At 41.0% G+C, this 24,483-nt stretch overlaps 1 protein-coding gene across 1 annotated transcript; it reads left to right on the top strand.

The window, feature by feature from the left end:
- Window positions 1-13,571: 13,571 nt before the first annotated feature.
- On the top strand, window positions 13,572-23,577 carry LOC100553449 (growth-regulated alpha protein). The gene is made up of 4 exons (XM_003222410.4): window positions 13,572-13,727; window positions 18,947-19,073; window positions 19,158-19,242; window positions 21,199-23,577. The coding sequence occupies exons 1-4, from the start codon at window positions 13,640-13,642 to the stop codon at window positions 21,214-21,216; spliced, it is 318 nt and encodes a 105-aa protein (XP_003222458.2). The 5' UTR covers window positions 13,572-13,639; the 3' UTR covers window positions 21,217-23,577.
- Window positions 23,578-24,483: the final 906 nt, after the last annotated feature.

Raw genomic sequence — 24,483 nt, 5'->3', positions numbered from 1 at the left:
CAGTGCAAATTAGATAATCTGTGGAAGAGGCCTAAGTGAGGCCTAACTCTGCCTGTCCCCTGGGCTGAGTAGGTTGCTAGGAGACCAAGTGGGCGGAGCTTAGCCTTTTAACTGGCAGCAATTGGATAAAAACAATTATTGCTCTCCCTCTAATTAGGACTTTATTTTTCTTTTCTTTTTGTTGTATCAACCTAGAGCTGTGAATGATGGGTTGTGTTGTCAAATTTCGAGGTTGGGGGGCCTGTAGTTTTGTTGTTTTGTCCGCTGCCCTGATGCCATCACTCTTTTATATATATAGATGTATTCAATGTGTGAACTGTCTTTATTCAAATCATTAGGCCTAACTCTGAGGGAGATGGGGGATGGTGGTGGGGGAAAAGAAGGGATCTATGTCAATTGCTGTAATAGCATGTTTTATGCATATGTCTTTGTTTGATGTTTTTATAGTTTTAATGATTTTAATCTACAGTTGTATGTATTTTATTTAGATATGTGATATATTTTTATATATTTGTAAGGCATTGAATTTTGCCATTTATTATGTTGTAAACCGCTTTGAGAAGCCAGGGGTGAGAAAAGCGGTATAGAAATGCAGATAATAATAATAATAATAATAATAATAATAATAATAATAATAATAACTTTATATTATGTAGCATTGGCAGTATGATTCTGTTTCATACTATCAAAAGTTCATTAATTACATTTTATCGTTTAACTATTTCCCATTCAAATAAGAAAAGCTTGCTATGACAACCCAATTCCGCAGAAGAGATCTTCTAATATTTCATCAATTCAGCGATATCTAAGAAACATAAGCTGATGTTCTTGGTGTTGTGGCTCAGCAGGCTCAGCTAGAGGCAGGGGATTTTTCTAATGATGTTTCAGAGGATGAGGGCATGGAGATGCAAAGTGAAGAGCCTGCTAGTGATTAGAGATACTCGAAGGCCAAGGAAGCTGTTGTTTGGAATTCCGGTGCTCCGTTCCCAGGCAACAGAAAGTGCAGATTTCAGTTCCCTTGTGAAACGGCTTTCGACCGAAGGGGAGGTCTCTCAGTCAGATTAGGCTTCAGAACAGAGGGAGTGAAAGATACATCAATTAGACACTCTGAAAGAATCCGTGAGAGGTCCTTGAGGCCCAGGTGTATTTGCCATGATCTCATGGCTTCTTGGACAGGCTTAAATTAAGTGGCTCAGAGGATGCTTAAGGATGGTGTTCCTGTTTTGGCTCTCCAGTTCATGATTCAAGTTTCCTGTTTCAAGTTTCCTGATTTTGCTTATGTACCTAGAAAGGTTTTCCTTGGATAAAGTTCCTGTTTCATGCTTATGGATTTATGTTTGGGATTTCGACTCTCCTGTATTCCTGTACTTTGCCTATTTTGGATTGCTGCTCTTTTGCATTCTGTACAATACTTCACTTTCGGAAAATTCCCCTTTTTCCCTTTGAAAATGCTTTTTCTTAATACACTTTTGTAGATCTTTCTACTGGACTCTGGTGTGGTGCTGGGTGAAAAGGTATCTCAAGGCTACAGTGCAATAGATCTATCCAACACAATTTTCTGAATTGTCCCAAACAACCCCAGGAACCGGCCTAAAAACCAAGACACCAGGAAAAAAAATCTTTGGGGTTGTTGTATGTTTTCCGGGATGTATGGCCATGTTCCAGAAGTATTCTCTCCTGACGTTTTGCCCACATCTATGGCAGGCATCTTCAGAGGCTGTGACCTCACAACCTCTGAAAATGCCTGCCATAGATGTGGGCAAAATGTCAGGAGAGAATACGTCTGGAACATGGCCATATTAAGGCAGGAATGAAGGGGTAGGAGGAAATGGCCATATAAGGAGGTACGAGCAGGCCAGGTACACAGCCGATGGGTTATCACATGATTTCCCCGAAATCATGTGTTTTGAGAGAAACGAAAGTAATGAAATGTAATACTGCACCACAAATATGCACCAATGGTTTGATATGTGGGCGGTCGTAAGCCGAACCCATTGAATTGTATAAATAGACACTTGACCCTGTCGGCGGGGTTCTCCCTTTTCAGCACCTAGTTGTGCGTGGGATGAACCTCTGCAGCTGCATGAACTTTAGTAAACTGCTTTCTTTGGAAAAAAACTCCAGTTGTCTGTCTCCTACTTCCACTGCGTCCGCACAGACACATGAGAAGCCGAGAAGAGGGGAAGTCTGGCTTCCGCTACAATATAGCCCAGAAAACATACAACAACCTTGTGATCCTGGTCTTGAAAGCCCTCGCCAACACAAAAAAATCTTTGTTTGGACTGTGTAATGTACAAATTCACGTATAAGTCTAGAAATTGTAATCAAAACAATTGACCTCCAAAACATGGGGCAGACCTATTTGCAAATCAATATGAGTACTGAACCTTAACTAATTACTGTATTTACATGAATCTTAGGTGCACTTTTTTGGGGGAATAAATGACCAAATTGGAGTGCACATTACATTCCCATAATACAGTGAAGCTAGGCTTGGACTGTGGGTTGGCAAATACTTTTTTTGGTTTCATGGTTTTGAAAAATGAGGTGTGCATTTGATTTGATGCACATTAGATTCGAGTAAATACAGGTACAGTAGAGTCTCATTTATCCAACATTCACTTATCCAACGTTCTGGATTATCCAACGCATTTTTGTAGTCAATACTTTCAATACATCGTGATATTTTGGTGCTAAATTCATAAATACAGTAATTACTACATAGCATTACTGCGTATTGAACTACTTTTTCTGTCAAATTTGTTGTATAACATGATGTTTTGGTGCTTAATTTGTAAAATCATAACCTAATTTGATGTTTAATAGGCTTTTCCTTAATCCCTCCTTATTATCCAACATATTCACTTATTCAACATTCTGCCGGCCCGCTTATGTTGGATAAGTGAGACTCTACTGTATTATCAAAATAAAGAACCATGCTTTTTGGAATATTTTCAGCCTGTGAATGGTTGGATCAGTGGATATATTCAACTGTATTTTTGAAGAAAAAGTGCAGTCTAATCTTGACGAGGCTCCTTCAAACATATACAGAAACACATTTCCTTCTCATGAAACTTTGTGAGGTTCTTTAGACCAAACATAAACAACTTGCTATCAAAGATTTTGGAGTCTTGCATAGTAAATTAGAACAATCATAGTGATATAAAATACATATATTCAATAAAATATATATACAAATGCATCAATAAAACAATGGCTTGAATTTGTCAGTCTAAAAAGCATCTTAATTGAGGGCCAAAATAAAATTACTGTAGGGACATGCCTAGATCAGCTGAAAGGATGGGAGTCAATACACCAAGGATCCAATTTCAGATTTTTTTTTCGTGTCAGAAATGACTTGAGAAACTGCAAGTCGCTTCTGGTGTGAGAGAATTGGCAGTCTACAAAGATGTTGCCCAGGATATGCCCAGATGTTTTGATATTTTACCATCCTTGTAGGAGGCTTTTCTCATGCCCCATTTCAGGTAGTCTCGGTACATATCTTAGATTCATGTGGTCAGATAACATGTCTACTGTTCTGTGTCTTCCTTGTGATCTAATGCTTAAACTTGTGAAACACAGGTATTCAAAGTTATTTCACACAAAATTATGTTGAAACTTACCATTGATGGTATTTCCTCCCCAGGAAATGTATTCAGAATGAGTACATCTGTCTAAAGCACAATTATCTTTTTGTGTCTGCCCTTTCCTCTATAAGAAAGGCATTCTGGTATTTCTCAAGGAATGCTTTATGATCTTCATTAATCCGAATTTCCATTTATCAGTTCCTTTGAAACACAGCTGCACAAGATTGTGAAATTCACATACCCTAGTTCATTACAAATTATATTTTGAGCTGCCCTGGGTCACCGAAAATAATTCTTTCCAACTAACATATCAGTCTTTGCACAATGCACAGCAACATGTGGTACACCAAGAAATTAGGCCACTATATTCCTAAATAAGTTTATTAACAGTTCAAGCTATGAACAGTAGGTAGTGGTCAAGCGATCAGTGTAAATTCAGCAACATGCACCAATTCACCTTCCCTTTTGCCACAGAGCTCACAGTCCATTCCATGATGCACAGCCTCTTCCAGTAGGGTTGCATGGTAAAAGAGAAGACGAACTGGCGCATGCCAGATTCGCCACAATGCGTGGTAATCCTGCGGCTCATCTGATGAGGTTGTAATAAACTACTTCTTATACCTTGGGTCCTGATCCCAAATGGAGTCCCCTTAGCTCAAGGTTGTGGGTGCAAAAAACAACACCAAAAGGTTTCTGAACGTTTTCATAAATCTGCTAGCTTCAACATTTCCGTGTTTACAGTGGACTCTGCAGAAAGCGTTTCACCTGCACAAAAAGAAAAATCAGCGTGTTTTGCAAGCCTTGAAAGTTCTGATTTTTTATCAATAAATGTTTAACTTTTATACTGATTTTATATGCCTACTAGCTGGTCACTGGTGGATGCACCAACAGATGCCAGGAAAACAAAAAGTGAGGTCGCTGTACTGGGTCTGTTGAAGCACACCTGGGCTCCAAGATATAATGAAAGGATGAACACATTAGGCCAAAACAAACAGATAACTCACACACCTCCATGCAGTCATGCTGGCCACATGACCTTGGAGATGTCTATGGACAATGCCGGCTCTTCGGCCTAGAAATGGAGATGAGCACCACTTTACTTACTTACTTAGGCGATCCCTCGTAGCTCGAGGAAGATTGTCTTCCATCTTTGGTGTCTTGGGGGTGGGTTCTTAGGTGGTTGAAGAGACCTATTCTTGACCCGCATATTCTCCCACAGTGAGGACATCGGTTTCCAGGTGGAAGATGGTCCCGGTCAGGGTTGGCATGACGGGCCATCCTCTTGGCACGTTTCTCCCTTAAGCCCTCCATTCGTGCCTCCTTGAACTCCACAGCACTGCTGGTCACAGCTGACCTCCAATTAGAGTGCTCAAGGGCCAGAGCTTCCCAGTTCTCAGTGTCTATGCCACAGTTTTTAAGGTTGGCTTTAAGCCCATCTTTAAATCTCTTTTCCTGTCCACCAACATTACGTTTCCCGTTCTTGAGTTCGGAGTAGAGTAGCTGCTTTTGGAGACGGTGATCGGGCATTTCGACAACGTGGCCGGTCCAGTGGAGTTGATGGCGTAGAAGCATTGCTTCAATGCTGGTGGTCTTTGCTTTCTCAAGCACGCTGACATTTGTCCGCCTGTCTTCTCAAGAGATTTGCAGGATTTTTCTGAGGCAATGCTAATGGACATCCAGGAGTTGGGTGTGATGTCTGTAGACCGTCCACGTTTCGCAGGCGTAGAGCAGGGTTGGGAGGACAATGGCTTTGTAAACAAGCACCTTGGTATCTCTATGGATGTCCTGGTCATCAAACACTCTCTGCTTCATTCGGAAAAATGCTGCACTCGCAGAGATCAGGCAGTGTTGTATTTCAGTGTCAATGTTGACTTTTGTGGAGAGGTGGCTGCCAAGGTAGCGGAAATGGTCAACGTTTTCTAATGTGACACCATTAAGTTGTATTCCTGGCTTTGCAGAGGGATTAGCTGGTGCCTGTTGGAAGAGCACTTTGGTTTTCTCGATGTTCAATGAGAGGCCGAGCTTCTCATATGCTTCTGTGAAGGTGTTTAGAGTGGCTTGTAGGTCTTCTTCTGAGTGCGCACAGACTACGTTGTCATCGGCATATTGGAGTTCTATAACAGATGTTGTAGTGACCTTGGTTGTGGCTCTCAGTCTGCTGAGATGAGATGAGCACCAACCCCCAGAGTTGGTCACGACTGGACTTAACGTCAGGGGAAAACCTTTACCTTTACCTAGCATATATAATCAGGGTTGCCCTGGTGTCAGAGGGGCCATTGCCCTCAACTGTCCTCCATTCTTTCTCTTTCTTTCCTCCCCTTCCCTCATACCTTTCCCTCTTTCCTTTCCCTTCCTTCCTTCCCTCCTTTTCCCTTCCCCACCTATCCCCCTTCTTTCTTTCTCATTTCCTCCCTTTTCTTTTTCTCTTTTTCTTTTTTCCTCTTTCCTTCCCCTCCTCTTCCTCCTTTCTCCAGCTCTGAGAGGGCCTACTTCACAATGTCTCCATGGCAACATGGCTCTTGTGGTGGCTTTTCTCCTCATACATGACATACCTTTCTTTCCCAGTGACATCAGAGAGGGACACTTTACTTAGCAACAGCAATCCAGTGGCATCACAGAGGGCCCCTTAACCTAGCAACAACTTTTTGGGATATACAGTAGAGTCTCACTTATCCAACATAAACGGGCCGGCAGAACGTTGGATAAGCGAATATGTTGGATAATAAGGAGGAATTAAGGAAAAGCCTATTAAACATCAAATTAGGTTATGCTTTTACAAATTAAGCACCAAAACATCATGTTATACCACAAATTTGACAGAAAAAGTAATTCAATACACAGTAATGCTATGTAGAAATTACTGTATTTACGAACTTGGCACCAAAATATCACGATGTATTGAAAACATTGACTACAAAAAAGCGTTGGATAATCCAGAAGTTGGATAAGCGAGTGTTGGATAAGTGAGACTCTACTGTACATACTTTGACTTTTATATGCAGAGATATACAAAAAAATCACAAAAAAATCTTTGGTGGAAAAAGGGTCATGAGTGGAAAAAGTTTAAGAAGCCTTGGTTTATGAGATGGCGCAGATTCCCACCCAACCAAGAGACTTTGCATGCACAGAATACTGACATGTATGCTAACTCAGGCCAAGAACAGCTGGACTAAATCCAAAAGAAGAAGAAATTTTGCATTTGCATGGGCAAAATCAAAGAAAGTTGCAAGCTGTCCCAAACTATACACCTTTGCTGCCCGGAGAGAGTCTATTATGGCATGGCATTACTATGTCTGTTGAAAAAAAATTGTGTATGCAAATAATATCAACAAACATGCCAGCCCAAGCCAAAAATTGCACAATTTTTAGGCTGCGCTTCCAAATAACCTGTAAGTTACTTTGAATGGAGACTGATGTCATCTCATATAACACAGCTTCTCCTGACTATAGGGATATATAATAGATTGGATAGGGATTTGTCTGGGGAGCAAAGGCCTAGTTCCTTATTTGTGATTGTCATGTCAGATTATCACATATTACTGTACATTGCACAAAGATGGATATGTTCATCATGGCTCAGGTCCAGGCTATATCTTTCTGACTAATCCTGCCCAAGCTTGTAAGAAGTTCAGGAGAAACACAGCTCTCTTCACAGGCGCATTTGGAGAGGACCTTCTTTGTAGCAAATCCAAGATATTTGAATTCTCTTCCTGAGGAGGTTAGGATGGCTGGCTCTTTCTTTGCTGCCTTTTCACTGGCAGGTGAAGACTATCAAGATTGTGGGAACTGATTGTTAACAGTAGCTTATTTATGTTGCTGTCCTTCTAAAAATCTCAGCTATATGTTTTATTTATTTTATTTATTTCCAATATTTATATCCCGTCCTTCTCACCCGAAGGGACTCAGGGCGGCTTACAACACTGGCACAATTAGATGCCTATACAAAATCAATCAACAGTTTTTTGCTGTACTTTTGTAAATCTCTACATATCCTGGACAATAAAAATAAAGCAAAAGATGGATCACAATCAATTCTGTTTTATCTTGGAAGATACAGAGTTTCACAATCATGATTATATGTGATGGGGGAGTGCGAAACACCTCACATTTTAAGGCAATTGAATGATTGGGCTGTGTTTCAACCGTACACAAATAGGGAACTGGGAATAATGATCGTATAATCAACATTTTCTCTTTTACTTTTTCTTTCATTTCCTCAGAATTTCCTCCTGGGTCAAACTTCTCGAAATGCAAGGTCATATTTTTAACAGGATTTATGAGGTTTGTGGGCTGCAGTTTATGATTACTGGCAGAATGGATGCAACCTGTGCTCGGAAATTACTTTCTGGGCAGTCTCTCCCATGATCTCCTTATCAAAATGACCATTGGCCAAAAAGGAAACGCTCAGAGCTCTAGGTTTGAAACTGGGGTTCCATCTACACTGCCATACAATGCAGTTTCAGAATGTAATTTAACTGCACTGAACTGCATTATATAGCAGCGTAGACTCTTATAATGCAGTTCAATGAAGTTAAATTGCAATATATGGCAGTGCAGACGGGGCCTGAGGTGGGTCAGGCTTGGATCTTTTCACCATATCTGGACTGTCTACGCTTCCGTCTTTGGAACCTTTCTGAACATCCCACAAGGACACCTTGAAGAATAAATACCGTATATACTCGAGTATAAGCCAACCCGAATATAAGCCGAGGCACCTAATTTTACCACAAAAAAATTGGGAAAACATTGACTCCAATATAAGCCGAGGATGGTAAATTTAAGAAATAAAAATAGATGCCAATAAAATTACATTAATTGAGGCATCAATAGGTTAAATGTTTTTGAATATTTACATAAAGCTCAAATTTAAAGATCAAATCATTATTCTCATCTTCTTCAATGTAAATGTGCTTATGTATCCTTTTAATAATAATAGAGTAAAATAATACATGTAATAATAATAATAAATACAGGAAAATAATACATGTAATAATAAATACAGGTAAATAATAAATGCAATAATAATAATATCAGAGTGAAATAATAAATGTATTATTATTATTATTATTATTAATAATAATAATAATAGAGTAAAATAAATGTAATAGTAGCAACAATAATAGAGAAAAAATAATAAATGTACCATATATTCTCGAGTATAAGCTGACCTAAATATAAGCCAACCAGGACCCTCACCCGAGTATAAGCCGAAGGGGGCTTTTTCAGTCTTAAAAAAAGGGCTGAAAAACTAGGCTTATACTCGAGTATATACAGTATATGCTACTCTGAGATTTCTTGATATGAGTATGAATATGTTAACAGATATATAAATAAATAAATTTAAAAGATTCATTAAAAACTATTAGGAGTGTGTGAAATTCCGGAGGGCGATTCGGATTTCGAATAATTTCGGCAATTTGGCAGCCGAGTTGCCAAAAACAAACTGAAAAGGACCCCTCCATAGTGTTACTGGAATTAAACATGATTTTTCAGCTAAAAAATTGGGAAGGATTTTTGATTCGGACTTATTTTTAATGATAATACTGTACTACTCAACAGCCCCAGGGGACAGGGGCTGGCGTAATGATGATTGACAAGAGCAACTGCTCACAGTTTTCTCTCTTATTAGCCTAACTATGCAAAAGGTAAATATCCCCCACCCTGGCCACTATGTCCCATTTCATCCAAGCAGTATGTTTCCGAGGAATTGGTTCACATCTTTATCAGGAAATATATTTTAGGGAAAGACAATCAACATAGTACATGTGGCAAATTGTCTGGTCTGGTGTACCCGCATCATCTGTTTTCAGCATTTCCGGACAACAAATGTTTCATGCTACTGCCATGCTTCATTCCCTGAGTTTTACCACGACTTCAGACCACATTGTCCTGCACTTGAAATTCCCTTGTGTTTTTTCACCATTTTTTGCTTTTCCTTTTTAAAACATAGTTAATATATTAAGGAGAAAAAGAAGAAAAAGCTCTTTCTAAGCAGCAGTAGTATAAGAAGGCCTCTTTCTAGAATCGTGTTTAAAGCAAGCCAGCGTTTTCCATTACTTTGTTGCTGCAGAATGAAGGCAGCTATAAGGAGAATTTACTACTTTTCTCTTCCCAGGTTTTCATCTCCACTTTGTAACTTTGGGTGGGCAATTTCCATCAGTTCTAGAGAGCATATAGCCAAGAGTGAGGAATACTAGGACATGCCATCTAGCAACCTCTGAAGGTCTGAAACCCACTTGGAGAGTCATACAAATCCACTTTGAGCCAAAACCCTGGGAAAAACTACCTCGAAATTGAAAATTGTCTCACAAAACCAATCTTCCCAGGCCTGGTTTAAAACGGAAGGGCATGGCGATTTTCAAATAGAAAGTACAACTATTCAAAGCCTAAAACAGGCTTGTGAAAATGAACCTTTCTAGGCATGTTGTGCAATTTTAGAGTAGAAAGAAATATTTTGGGAGATGTCAGGAGTTCAGGAGCCATACTTGAGATATGGCACGCATTTCGTTCCTCTGTGAAAATCAGCAAATTTGAGAACTGTCAACGGAAAAGATTATAAAACTGCTTCTACGAGTGGTAGAAGGTAAAACATCTAGTGGTGTACCAATAATGCAGAATCTCTGCAGCTTTATAGCATTCAATACCTATGGGTTGACTCCATCCTCTAGAATTTCGGTCAGATATATAGACTTCTTCACTGGAGAGCTCTATAGCCTAAGAACGATCTCACAAAACTACAAATCCCAAGATTATACAACATGGAACCACGAACATTAAAATGATATCAAAATGCTATTGCTACATAGGGTGGATATATCCTATGACCCCATCTGCACTGCCATATAATTGAGTTTGAAACTGCATTATATGGAAACTGCCTGTAATGAAATTTGAAATTGCATTATATGGTCAGTGTATAAACAGTGTAGATGGGGCTTCTATTATAGGGAGGCAAGAAAACTATTGTTTTCATATACAGTAGAGTTCCAGTTATCTGACTTCCAGTTATCCGACAGTCCGTAGTATCCGATGTTCTGGCTGCATCCTACTCCTTCTGGCAGGCACCCAACACTTGCAGAGGCCTGCCACGTGTTGCTGTAAAGCAGGTGTTTTTCTAGGCAGCAATGCGCAGTGGGCCTCTCCAAGCCGGGTGCATGCTGGGAGGGACGAGATGTGGCCGGTGCAGGCTTTTACCTCCCAGCAAGCACCCGGCATTTGGAGAGGACCGCTGTGCGTTGCTAGGCAGCAATGCGCAGTAGGCTTCTCCAAGCCATTTGCTTGCTGGGAGGAAACATCTCGTCCCTCCTGGCAAACAGTGGGCACTTGGAGAGGCCTGTTGCACTAGGCAGCAACACACAGCAGCCTTCTCCAAGCTGGTTGCTTGCAGGGAGGGAAAAGTCTTGTCCCTCCTGGCAAGCACTGGGACTTGGAGGGGCCCGCTGTACATTGCTAGGCAGCAACAAACAGTGGGCTTCTCAAAGCTGGTTGCTTGCCGGGAGGGATGGAGCACAGATGGAGCACAGCTCTCAAAACAAGAAGGCTCCGCGAATGAAGTCACTCATGATTCAAAAGGGCTGTAAATACAGGGGTGCCCGGGTTTTCTAGTACCCTGTTTCAGGAAGAAAACTCCCCTTCTTCAGGTGATAAAGTGGTCAGCAACTATGAGTAATGACTCACACAGTGCATAATAGCAGAGTCTATTTCCCTTGATGCTATTATGCACAATGTGAGTTTTCTTCCCGAAAACAAGTACTGTTTGTTTTGAGAACTGTGCTTCATCTTTATTCTGTCCACCTTGCATAGCAGCTACCGACTGAGTGCCAGTGTACTTTCACTCTCGTTTGGAGGCCTTTTTCATCAGATTTGGACCCCTGAAGCTTGCATACATTGGGACTGACATCAGACCGAGATATTTTCTGTTTGAGAGCAGTTGCTCCTTTTCTATTGTATGTTTCATTGTATTGTATTGAGCTTTGTATTGGGGATTATGGTGTTGCTATATGCTATATGGTCATTATAGTTCTTCTATTGTGCAGACTACATTGGGTTTGTTTGCATTCCCTGTGTAGTCTGACATGGTGGTTGTTCAAGTGGTCCAGCATTTCTGTGTTCTCAAATAATATGCTGTGTCCATGTTGGTACATCAAGTGCTTTGCTATGGCTGACTTCTCTGGTTGATTTAGTCTGTAGTGCCTTTCATGTTCCTTGATTCGTGTCTGGGCAATGCTGCGTTTGGTGGCCCCTATGTAAACTTATTCATAGCTGGATGGTGACAGGGATCCTCTCACCTGCAGAGGTGAGAGGATCCCTCTTGTCCTTTGCTGAACATAGCATTTGTTGGATTTCAAAGTGCTGTTTCAAACTGCTATTCAATTGTATGAATTGATTGCAGTGTAGGACCTGTTATTCAACCTCACAACAAGCAGGTTTCAGACCAGGGAAAAACTGTACAGCCTAAACTCTCAATCTGACTGAGTATATCGAGGATGGATATCAACTGCTGAGTATGCCTGCGCTGTTTGGCACAAGTCTGCCCATGTGAAGCAGGTAAACATAGCATTGAATGAAACATGCAGAACAATCACAGGATGTCTTAAACCTACACCTGTTGATAAACTCTATAAGCTAGCTGGCATTCCCCCCCCCCCCCCCCCGATGTGCGACGGGAAGTTGCTGCTAACTGTGAGAGAAATAAGTTTGAACACTCACTGCATGGCTATCAGCCTCCTCCCAGTAGACTCAAATCAAGGAAGTTTCATGAGAACCACCACTTTGTTGGAGACTAGCCTCCAACAACTTCTCTTGACATTCCCCCAGCAACAGCGAAGGCATCCTTTTGGGCAGCTAAGCCAGGAAATCCCAACTGGATGGTCCTCACGGAGGTCTTCCTCCAGGGGCAAACCAAAAATGGGCAACTTGGAAGTCCCTGAACAGACTCCTAAGTGGATTGGGCAGGTCAAAAGACAACCTGGCAAAATGGCACTACCTAAAAGAATCCTCCACCCTGTGCGACTGTGGAGCAGAGTGGACAACTCCGCATCTGTATGCTTGTCCGCAGTGTCCTGCCTCATGTACAGAGGAAGAAGTATTTGAGGCTACAGAGAATGCGATCGCTGTTGCCCATTTTGGTCAAAAGAAATTTTTCCACTTGTGCTCCTTCTATTTTTTATCAGTTTTCTACTAATGTATGCAGGGACCCCTGGTGACACAGTGTGTTAAAGTGCTGAGCTGCTGAACTTGAGGACCAAAAGGTCCCAGGTTCAAATCCCGGGAGCGGAATGAGCGCCTGCTGTTAGCCCCAACTCCTGCCAACCTATTTATTTATTTATTTATTTATTTATTTACAGTATTTATATTCTGCCCTTCTCACCCCAAAGGGGACTCAGGGCGGATCACATTACACATATAAGGCAAACATTCAATGCCTTAACATAAAACAAAGACAGAGACACACGCAGGCTCAGAGCTGGCCTCGAACTCATGACCTCTTGGTCAGAGTGATTTGTTGCAGCTGGCTGCAGGCAGCTGCTCAACAGCCTGCGCCACAGCCCAGGCCCGGAACCTAGCAGTTCGAAAACATGCAAATGTGAGTAGATCAATAGGTACCGCTCCGGCGGGAAGGTAACGGTGCTCTATGCAGTCATGCCAGCCACATGACCTTGGAGGTGTCTATGGACAACACCGGCTCTTCAGCTTAGAAATGGAGATGAGCACCAACCCCCAGAGTTGGTCTGGACTGGACTTAACGTCAGGGGAAACCTTTACTTTACTAATGTATGCAATGCTTTTGACATGAAATAAATAAAATTGCAGCGCAGTCTCCCTCTAGAGGCCAAAGCGCGCATCTCTGCAACTGTTTCCAAAGAACTTGTCCACGGGGTTTTCAGTTTTCCTGGCTCTGTCCCTTCGAGGGCGGTTTCTACAGAAAAGCCCTGGCAGGGGTTCAAAAGTAGGGCCCGGCTCCTCCCCTTGTTCGCTCCGGAGGCTTAAAAGCACCTTGGGTGGATGGAGCTGCTCAGAGCGCCCTCTCTTTGCAGCCTAGACCTTCCAACATGAGCCAGTCCCGTCCAATCCTCGCTCGGTCCGCCTTGCGCTGCGCCTTCTTGCTTCTCCTGCTGGGAATCACTTGCCAGATTCAAGGTAAGCATAAGCAGCCCAGGAGGCCCATCTGCCTTTGCAAGCAACTTCTTCCCTAATTGTTATGCATTCAGGTCTTACTGTCTGCAAGGATCAGTTGCTGGGGATACATCTAAGTAAGGATTGTTGCAGTTTGGCCCCAGAGCTCCATTCATATTTGGGGAGGTAGCAGAACTATTTGGCAGAGATTGCATCGCATTCAAGCTCTGTCAAACTGCATTAAGTCTGCACCCCGAGTGGACATTGTAAACCTCTACTTAGCCCCCTTTTACACTGCCATATAACATGCTTTGAACTGAATTATATGACAGTGTAGTCTAAGGGTCCCCAAACTAAGGCTGGATCCGGCCCTCCAAGGTCATGTACCTGGCCCCGCCTTCAGTTTTAAACTTAGGCGCGTCCAAAATCTGAAATGACTTGAAGGTACACAACAACAACAATCCCCATTAATTTGACTATCTCATTGGCCAGAAGCAGGCCCACACTTCCCATTGAAATCCTGGTAGGTTTACGTTGGTCAAAATTGTTTTTATTTTTAAATATTGTGTTGTTCTTTCATATTTTTTTGCACTACAAATAAGACATGTGCAGTGTGCATAGGAATTCGGTTTTGTTGTTTTTTGTTTGTTTGTTTTTTTTTCAAATGATAGTTTGGCCCCTCAACAATCTGAAAGATTGTGGACCGGCCCTCTGCTTAAAAAGTTTGAGGACCCCTGGTGTAGAGTCATACCTAGAAAGGGCCTTTGTAACATAATTTTTGTTCTTCGGTTATAAATGTCATTTCTTAACTGGTTTTATCATAAAAAGCATGGGGGAAAATTTATTGAACTGCAAAAACTTTGTTTTTGGGGGACACCCTGCAGCACATTTTGCTGTAGTTTTTTAAAATGATATAAATGTTGTAATAAATGTTTCATAGAGCAGCGTTTTTCAACCTGAGGGTCAGGACCCGGGGGGGGGGGGGGGGGGTCGAATGGGCATTTCAGAGGGGTTGCCAAAGACAATCAGAAAACACATATTTATGATGGTCTTCGGAACCCCTTTGGCAGAGAAAATTTCTCAACCTGTCCTTTGCTTCCTTTTTGGAACCAGACGGCGAATCCGGTATTCAGATATTCATGCTAAATGTTGTCCAGATCCATCGTTGTTTGGGTTCACAGTGCTCTTTCGATGTAGGTGAACTACATCTCCCCTAAATCGCTGTCAATTCCTCCCAGATTCCTCCAGTATTTTCTGTTGGTCATGTGGCTTCTGTATGGGAAGTTTGGCCCAATTATTTCGTTGGTGGGGTTAAGAACGTTCTCTGATTGTAGGTGAACTTTACATCCCAGCAACTACAACACATGTAAAGATCTCTTTCCCCAAACTCCACCACTGTTCGCATTTAAGCATATTGAGTATTTGTGCTAAATTTGGTCCAGATCCATCATTATTTGAGTCCACAGTGCTCTCTGGATGTAGGTGAACTACAACTCCTAAATTCAAGGTCAATGCCCACCAAACACTTCCAGTATTTTCTGTTGGTCATGGGAGCTCTGTGTGCCTACGTTTGGGTGACCACAACATGAGAAACTCAATTAAGGGCATTAGGAAGGTTGAAAACCACTGTCATAGAGTCTTAACACATTCAACATAGTTTGTGGAAGTCACAAAAACAAAGTTTCTGGATTATAACAACTACTTTCAAAGTAAGTACCACACAATTAAACAGGAAATAACCTTTCACCCCAGTGGCAAAGTGTGTTAAAACAGTGAGCTGCTGAACTTGCAGACCGAAAGGTCCCAGGTTCAAATCCCGGGAGCGGAGTGAGCGGCCGCTGTTAGCTCCAGCTTCTGCCAACCTAGCAGTTCGAAAACATGCCAATGTGAGTAGATCAATAGGTACCGCTCCGGCAGAAAGGTAAGGGCTCTCCATGCAGTCATGCCAGCCACATGACCTTGGAGGTGTCTACGGACAACGCCGGCTCTTCAGCTTAGAAATTGAGATGAGCACCAACCCCCAGAGTCAGACATAACTGGACTTAACGTCAGGGGAAACCTTTACCTTAACCCTTTGAAACCAGGAACAGAATTTTAATGAAATTGTGTTACATAGTGATATGAGTATGTATAGGTTGAATATTCCTAATTTAAAATATTCTTAACTTGAAAAGGGATTTTTATGAGGAGGTCGACCCATAACTATTTATACCTACGTATCAGGTTGACTTTTCTTATCTGGAAATCTGAAGTAATCCAAAATTGCCCACATGGGTGGCTGAGATGGTGATGTCTTTGCTTTCCGATGGTTCAGTGTGCACAGAATTATTTAGAACAGGGTTGGGTACCTGGCGTTACCCAGGATATTTGAAAAGGTCAATTTTATAATTGTACAAAATGGATAAGGTTGTGGATTAACTACAAATGACACCATGCCAGGTTAACCCCCAGAAACTCCATCAGTACTTGAAAGTTTGTTATGTTGGACAAGTTTGTTCTATATGCATCATTGGTGGGGTTCAGTGTGCTGTCTGGCTGTAGGGTAAACTACAATTCCCACTATGGTGAGTCAGTCCCCTCAAACTCCTTCAGTAGGTTGAATTAGTCATGGGGGTTCTGTGTGCCAGGTTTGGTCCAGGTTCATCATCGGTAGAGGTCAGTTTCCCTTGTTGTGGGTGAACTACAACCCCTAGAAAGGAAGGTCAGTTCCCTCCAAACCCCTCCAGTTATCAAATTTCAGCATATCAGATATGTGTGCCAAGTTTGGTCCAGATCAATCAGTGTTTGGGTTCACAGTGCTCTTTGGATATAGGTGAACTAAAACTCCCCCAAATCAAAGTGAATTTCTCCCGAAGACCTCCAATATTTTTTTGCTGGTCATGAGGGCTCTTTGTGCCAAGTTAGTTCCAGGTCCATTGTTGGTGGAATTCAGAGTGCTCATTGATTGCAGGTGAACTATACATCCCAGTACTTAGAACTCCAAAATGTCCAATCCAATGCCTCTCAAAACCCACCAGTATTCAAATTTGGGCATATCGGGTATATGTGCCAGGTTTGGTCCAGATCTGTTTGGGTTCATAATGCACTCTGGATGTGGGTGAACTACAACTCCTATAAATCCCTCCAAAGACCTCCAGTATTTTTTGTTGGTCATGGGGGTTCTGTGTGCCAAGTTAGTTCCAGGTCCGTCGTTGGTGTTCAGAGTACTCTTAGATTGCAGGTGAACTATACATCCCAGCACTCTGTATAAACTGCAATATCATTGGAGGGAGGGCCATTGGTGTCTCCTGAGTAGTGGGAGCTATAGCTATTTGTGGAAGTGGGAGCTTGCCTGTGGAAATGGACACCTCAGCCACACACATACATACATATCTTTACTTTTATTATGTTTATAGATAAAATTACCTCCAGGCTGTGTCTATAAAGTATATATGAAACATTCCGGTATATGAATTTCATGTTTAGACTTGGGTCTCATTTCCAGGATACCGCATTAAGTATGTCTATTCAAATACATGTATTGCAAAATCCAAAAGTACCAGAAATCCAAAACACTTCTAATCCCAAACTGTTTGCATAGCAGATGCTTGGAATGTAGAAAGAGATTATTTAAGTTTAGCATGACTTGAGGAAGTTCTAATCACATCATTTCTGTTTCTTAAGAACTGCTTATTAGTAAGCAACAGATACTGATAAAATAATTGTATTGCTGCACGAGAAATACAGTTGGCCTCTATATACATAGATAGAGCAGCAACAATAACACGATGTTCTCTTTTTCTGTAACTTAAGCTAGGAGGCAGTGTTTTGTATTCTTGTAATTAAATTAAATGATTTTCATTAGGAAACACAAGGATGGACTAATTCAGTGTGGTTGCTCAGAGTGCAGTGACTCTGTAAAATCAATGCAGTTTGATATCCTTTTAGCTGCCATGGCTCAGTGCAGTGGAATCATGGGAGTTGTAGTTTTACAAGGTCTTTAGCCTTCTCTAATTAATATTAATATTTTTGTTCCTACTTGACACAGAAACCTATATGTTTAGTTCAATGATGTTCATAGCATTGAGCCATAAGTACTGTTTTGGCTTTTTTTTCATGTCAGGAGTGACTTGAGAAACTGCAAGTCGCTTCTGGTGTGAGAATTGGCCGTCTGCAAGGACATTGCCCAGGGATGCCCGGATGTTTTATCATCCTGTGGGAGGCTTCTCTCATGTCCCCACATGGGAAGCTGGAGCTGACAGACAAGAGCTCACCCCGCCCCCTGGATTCGAACTGCCAACCTTTCGGTTGGCAGTCCTGCTGGCACAATGGTTTGACCCATTGCACCACCGGGGCTCCATTTTTTTTATCATGTGAGAAGCAACCTGTGAAAATACTGCAAGTCACTTCTGGCATGAGAAAAATGGCCATCTACAGAGACATTGCCCAGAGTGTGCCTGGGTGTGTTAGCTGCGAGGCTTCTTTCATGTCCCCACAAGCTAGAGCTGACATATAGGAGCTCATCCCATCTTGTGGATTCGAACCTGCAACCTTCAGGTCAGCAGTTCAGCCGGCACAAGGGTTTAATATCAAACTGCATTAATTCTACAGTGCAGATGCAATTACCTGACTGTCCTGTTATTTTACTAATATTATTATTTTATCAATATGATTCTTATTATAGTATTAATATTTATTAATATTTTTGTTCCTACTTGACACAGAAACCTTTATGTTTCATCCAATGCCGTTCATAGCATTGAGCCATGGGCAGTTAAAGTAGTGTCAATCTGTATTAATTCTACAGTGCAGATGCAATTAACCGACTTATCTGATTATTTTATCAATATCATTATTAAATTAGTAATATTTATTAATATTTTGTTCCTACTTGACACAGAAACCTATATGTTTTGCTCAGTAACATGCATACCTAGCATTGAGCCAGGGGCAGTTAAAGTAGTGTCAAACTGCATGCATTCTACAGTGCAGATGCAATTAACTGACTGCCCAGTTATTTTACCAATATTATTATAATTAATATTTATTAATATTTTTGTCCCTACTTGACACAGAAACCTATATGTTTCATCCAATGCCATTCATAGCATTGAGCCATAGGCCGTTAAAGTAGTGTCAAACTGCATTAATTCTACAGTGAACATGCATGTTCGTAAGCCCCAGAAAATATGTTCAGCATGAATTTTGAAAAAACATCCATAGAGTTGCATTGAGAATCTTTGTTGTTGTCTTTCGCTCCACAGCGGCCCCCATGACCGGGGAGTTGCGCTGCCGGTGCATTCAGAAGGTTTCCGAGGTGATTGCGCCCAAGCACTTTGCCAACATAGAGCTCACTCCTGAAGGTCCACATTGCCCCGTCTCTGAAGTCATGTAAGTCTTCTGAACCCGTCCATCCCATTTCTTGAAATCCATGCCTCCTCCAGTGATGTAACCCTGCTCTCTTCATTCAAACAGAGCCACCTTGAAGTCTGGGAAAGAAGTCTGCCTGGATCCCACCTCCCGATGGGTCAAGATGATTATCAGCAAGATTCTCAAACAGGTACTTGCAAAACATGTTAACTAGATCTGCATGTGTACAACACCTTTCTAGGATTACTTGTGATTTCGTTCTCCAAACAGTTAAAATTACTGGAAGTAAAGTGTGTCTTAAATAGAAATATTGCAGCTTTTCCTTGCTGGAGATAATGTACCTGTTCAAAGTATATAGAATATTTGCCCTGTTATTATAGGACATGTAATTATGATAGCATGGGCTTGTATGTTGTAATGGTATGTGTACTGGACTCAGATCTCCTTTCAGGAGATTTTGAGCCAGTAACACATAGATGTTTGTGGCTGTAATCTCATGTTATTGTCACTTTTATGTCTGTATAATTGTTTTATTTTATGTGTGGCACTTAGAGTGCTTTGTAAACCACCCCTAGTCCCTTCTGGGAGATGGTGGCAGGTACAAATAAAATTTATTATTATTATTATTATTATTATTATTATTATTATTATTATTATTATTTTATTGACACAAAGACATAGTATGACACAGCAAATGAGATATATATGCTGGATTTCGTATTATAAAATCACAAGTCGAACACTTCCCACGTGTTTAGGACTGTGTGATGTATTTTCGGATGATGCGTGCAGACTTCAGTAAGGTGGCTTTTTGCAGTTGACAGATCGTAATTTTGTCGATGATGATCATGATTATGATGATGATTATTATTCTCAGCCTTAGAACAATGCAATGGCAAACCTCCTCTGAATATGAACGCATCTACACTGTAGAATTAATGTGGTTTGACACCACTCCAACTGCGTGCCTCAATGCAGTTTGGAATCATGGAAAATGTCGCTTGGTACAGCACAAGCACGCTTTAGAAGAGAAGGCTAAACACCTTATAAATAGAATAGAATAGCTTTATTGTCAGTGTATTATTTCACAACAAAATTAAATTCTTTTCCCAGTACACATCACAAAATAACATAACCACCGGGCCAGGCTGTGGCGCAGCTGGTTAGTAGCCTGCTGCAATAAATCACCACTGACTGAGAGGTCGTGGGTTCAAAGGCCTAGTTGGATTGAGTGCCTGACTTTTAAATAGCCCCAGCTCGTTGTTTACCTAAGCAACCCAAAAGACAGTTGCATCTGTCAAGTAGGAAAATTTAGGACCGCTTATGTGGGGAGGGTAATTTAACTAATTTACAACATCATAAAAATGTCCAGCAGCATATGTGGATGAGGAAGTACTCCATCAAAAGGACTCATTGTCACAGTGGATGATGAAGCAGCATCTCCTCCTGTGGCCAGAATCGAGCATACCTTCACAAAAGCCAGAAGCTGGAAAGTTAAATAGCCCCCGTGTCTGTCTGTGTGTTGTTTTTCTAATGGCATTGAATGTTTGTCATATATATGTACATTGTGATCCACTCTGAGTCCCCTTCGGGGTGAGAAGGGCGGAATATAAATACTGTAAATAAAATAAATAAATAAACCATCCCTCTGCACTCCAACCACCGCCGCACAGCCCCAATGTCACATCAGTGCGAAACCATGGAGTTTAATATAGTTACAGCTCTAGGATAAAAGCTATCTACTATTCCCATGATTCCAACGCATTGAACTATGGTAGGTAGAGTGATATCAAACTGCATTGATTCTACAGTATAGATGTACCCTCAATCTTGCACCAAAAAAGCCCTTTATGATTGGGTTATCATGTGTTGAAGTTGACTTCAACATACATGACAGTAACAGTTATTATAGTATTAAGACAAAAATAAATACAGTTTTCATGGCCTAGAATAGTGTGTTTGTGTGTATCTAGCAAAAGTGACTCCTGCAAACTCCAACGGATGAGTTCCCAATTAATTTTCTTTATTAGTTGCTAATGGGCCCTAATAATGGAGAGTAATGAAGAGCATGGGAAAGAAGGCATCGTTCCCTTCTATACTTTCACATTTTTCCATTTGCAAATTATTATATTTGTGGTTTTTGCAGGTGAACACCAAGCTCTGAAGGAAGCACTGAAAATGGAGTTGGCGCTATCATTAGAGATCGCTGTGTGCGAGAGAGAAAAAGGATGAAGTACTTGCGAAGCCTGTGTTGGAAAAGCTGGAACCGATGTTCTGCTTCTGATGATTGTAAAAAATCAAACTGTTCAATTGCAGCACTGCTATTTTCTACTTGTATTTATTACTAAACCGCATTTTTAAAACGTATTTATTTCTACCTTTTATAATACCCATCTGATCAAATCAGAGTGCTAGATGCCCCTGTTACGCATGTTGTGAAACTACTAACTTCAAGAGGCTTTGTTGACTGTGTTGTTTGGGGTATTCTGGAAGAGTAATCCAAAAGAAATATTTTCATAACTCTATATATTTTACTTGTTGTAAACCTACTGTGACCCACATTAAGTATAAAGAAGGATGAAAATATAAATGTGCTTAATGTATCAATGAGAGTCAGTGTGATGTAGTAATTTGAAGTGATGAATACCAGGTTTCAGATCACCACTCATCCATGGAAACCCACTGGGTGACTTTGGTCAAATCACACTCTCTCAGGTCCTATCTACACTGTCCACTTAATGCAATTTCAAACCGGTATTGAAGAAAGTGGTTTCGTTGTACAGATTATGTAGGAAATCTTAGACCCAGTTTGAGGCCTGGATGTGATTACACAAACCACAGAGCACCAATGCGCGTTAAGGGCTTTATTTTGTGTACTTTAGTGGGAATTTGTTGTTTGGCCACACAGCATTAAATGGTCAGTAAAGATGGGATCTCGGATCCCCCTCTGAACAAATGTTGCCAAGAAAACCCACAATAGGTTTTCATTAGGATCCTCTTACATCAAGAAACGTTGATGCTGAATATAACTATCTGGCAGAAAGTTCTTCTGTTGTGGATCTTATCTACTTCATTGGGAGTTGTGCCCAAGAAACTCTTTAAGATACAAGACTATTAAATGAGTCAACAGTTACTGCCAGGCCAGAAATATAATTTAGTCCTGGGATGAGCAGCTATGTCAGAAGTGAATATAGATCTCAGCGAGCTGCACATGTCCATTTTTTGAAATTGAAGGTGACCAGAATGCAATTTCTATTCTTTAATAATTTTAATATCTGTACCCCAAGAAACTCCCCAATGGCGCAGCGTGTTAAAGCGCTGAGCTGCTGAACTTGCTGACCGAGAGGTCGGCGGTTTGAATCCGGAGAGTGGGGTGAGCTCCCTTTGTTAGCCCCAGCTTCTGCCAACCTAACAGTTCAAAAACATGCAAATGTGAGTAGATCAATAGGTACCACTCCAGTGGGAAGGAAACGGCGCTCCATGCAGTCATGCCGGCCACATGACCTTGGGGTGTCTGTGGACAACGCCTGCTCTTTGGCTTAGAAATGGAGATAAGCACCAACCCCCAGAGTCAGACACGACTAGGCTTAATGTCAGGAAAATTTTTCTCTTTACCCCCAAGAAGCTATGAAATGCCCAGCCATGGCCTTCATAGGGTTTTTGGTGTCGTGATTAGATTGCATTTTGTGAATTTTTTTCCAGTTTGTAGGATTTAAGTGGACCACACTGCATGGCCTAATATATTGTGTACATAACCCTTGAGCTGCACTTTGTTCACTTCCGAGATATGTCTGGACTACAGTAGAAAAAAAGACTGCCCTAATTCCTTAGCAAGTCATAAGGCTATAAGCCTTGGGTTTTTTTCCCCTTCAGAAAGATAGCTGCAATATAAAAACAGAAGGAAACATTTAGAAAGGAATCTTGTAGCATTTTTAAGACAAACCCGTTTATTTCAGCACATGCTTTTGTGGCTTTCAGACTCTTTTATATGATTCCTGTATTTGGAGAAGTGGGCTGGAGTCCATGAAACTTTATGCTGGAATAAACGGATGAGCCTTAATGATGCCACCAGACTCCTTTCTAAATCCCTTCTTTTGAAAACTATTCTTTGTACTCCCAGATTGCCTGGATTAAAATATCCAGTGTCTGGACTAAGTGATGCTCAGATTTCCCAACCACTTTAGAAGGGAAGGAATTGAATGTATAATTCTTAAAAGTCTGTGTTTCATAACTAATGCACCGTATTTGGGAAGGGTTTGTGCAAACCTCACGGAATGAATGTATTTTAATTTGTTTTCTGTGATAATTCTACCATTTACTGATGTCATTGTTGAAAACTTGGCTGTGAGATTAGAGAATGGATCTTTACTTTGCTTGATGGCTGTATGAAACTATTTTAAAAACTATTTATGTTGATACCTTAATAACAGCAGTGTTTTGAACTGACTGTAATATTGTAATGTATTGATTGTATGGCATAGCACCATGGGTTTTTTTTAAGAATAAATACTTTTTCTGACACAGACATTAATTGATTTCTTACATATTGTAACAACGTGTACACTTCAGCATGTCCACATTCACATAATTGACATTTTATGTACAGGACACAATGATCGTGATCAATTGAAATCATGAATCCAGAAGTCATGTATCCAAATTAGCATGCCCTCAATATTTATTAGTACTTCTACAAACTTTGGGATGTCCAATGCCACTTCTTCTGAGTGGCTAGAACAGTTTTCGCTAAGCAAGGACCAGCATTCACTGCATGAGTTCACTGTAAATGTCATTGGTTGATGAGAATGAGCAAAGGGACAATGACGGGATCAAGGTAATTAATGACTACAGGAGCTTAAAAAGAGTAAATCAACATGAAGTAAGTGCATGACAGCTAATATAATTCACAGAGTGGCAGCTCCATGGCTGGCAGAGCCACTGTGAAACTGCAGGCGCAATATGCAAGACTAATGTCCCGAATCAGAGTACACACCTTGGTCTAGTTACACTTCTTTTGCAATGTTGGAATTCCATATTCTTTTGGCAATCTTTCCTGTCACCTTTTTGCTTCCAAGTGACAAAAAGGGCCAAGAGTCTTCAAAATGCCTTAGGGAAGAGTTCTAGACAAAAGTGAGAATCTAAAGGAAGGTTTTTTCTTCTAAAATTGGCACACCTCATCTCATAACCTGAAATTCTGGATCCGGGGCCATTACTCACATCAAGTAGATATAGAAATAATTTTTTAAAATTCAAGGATCTCAAAGTCTGGTCCTTTTTCTCCAATTCACAGGTTGAAAGGGTGGAATCTCAGGGTGGCAGCAATGCCTTGAAAAGTGTGCGTACTTCTTTTTCTCAATTTTTTAAAAATTTGGATAGCATTTTGTATGAATGAGGTTTCATCTATATATATATAAATGAGTGATGGCATCAC

This window comes from Anolis carolinensis, chromosome 6 (assembly GCF_035594765.1).
Source record: "Anolis carolinensis isolate JA03-04 chromosome 6, rAnoCar3.1.pri, whole genome shotgun sequence".
Taxonomy (NCBI): Eukaryota; Metazoa; Chordata; class Lepidosauria; order Squamata; family Dactyloidae; genus Anolis; species Anolis carolinensis.
Note: the sequence above shows the minus strand (reverse complement) of the source record. Positions and strands in the feature narration are given on the sequence as shown.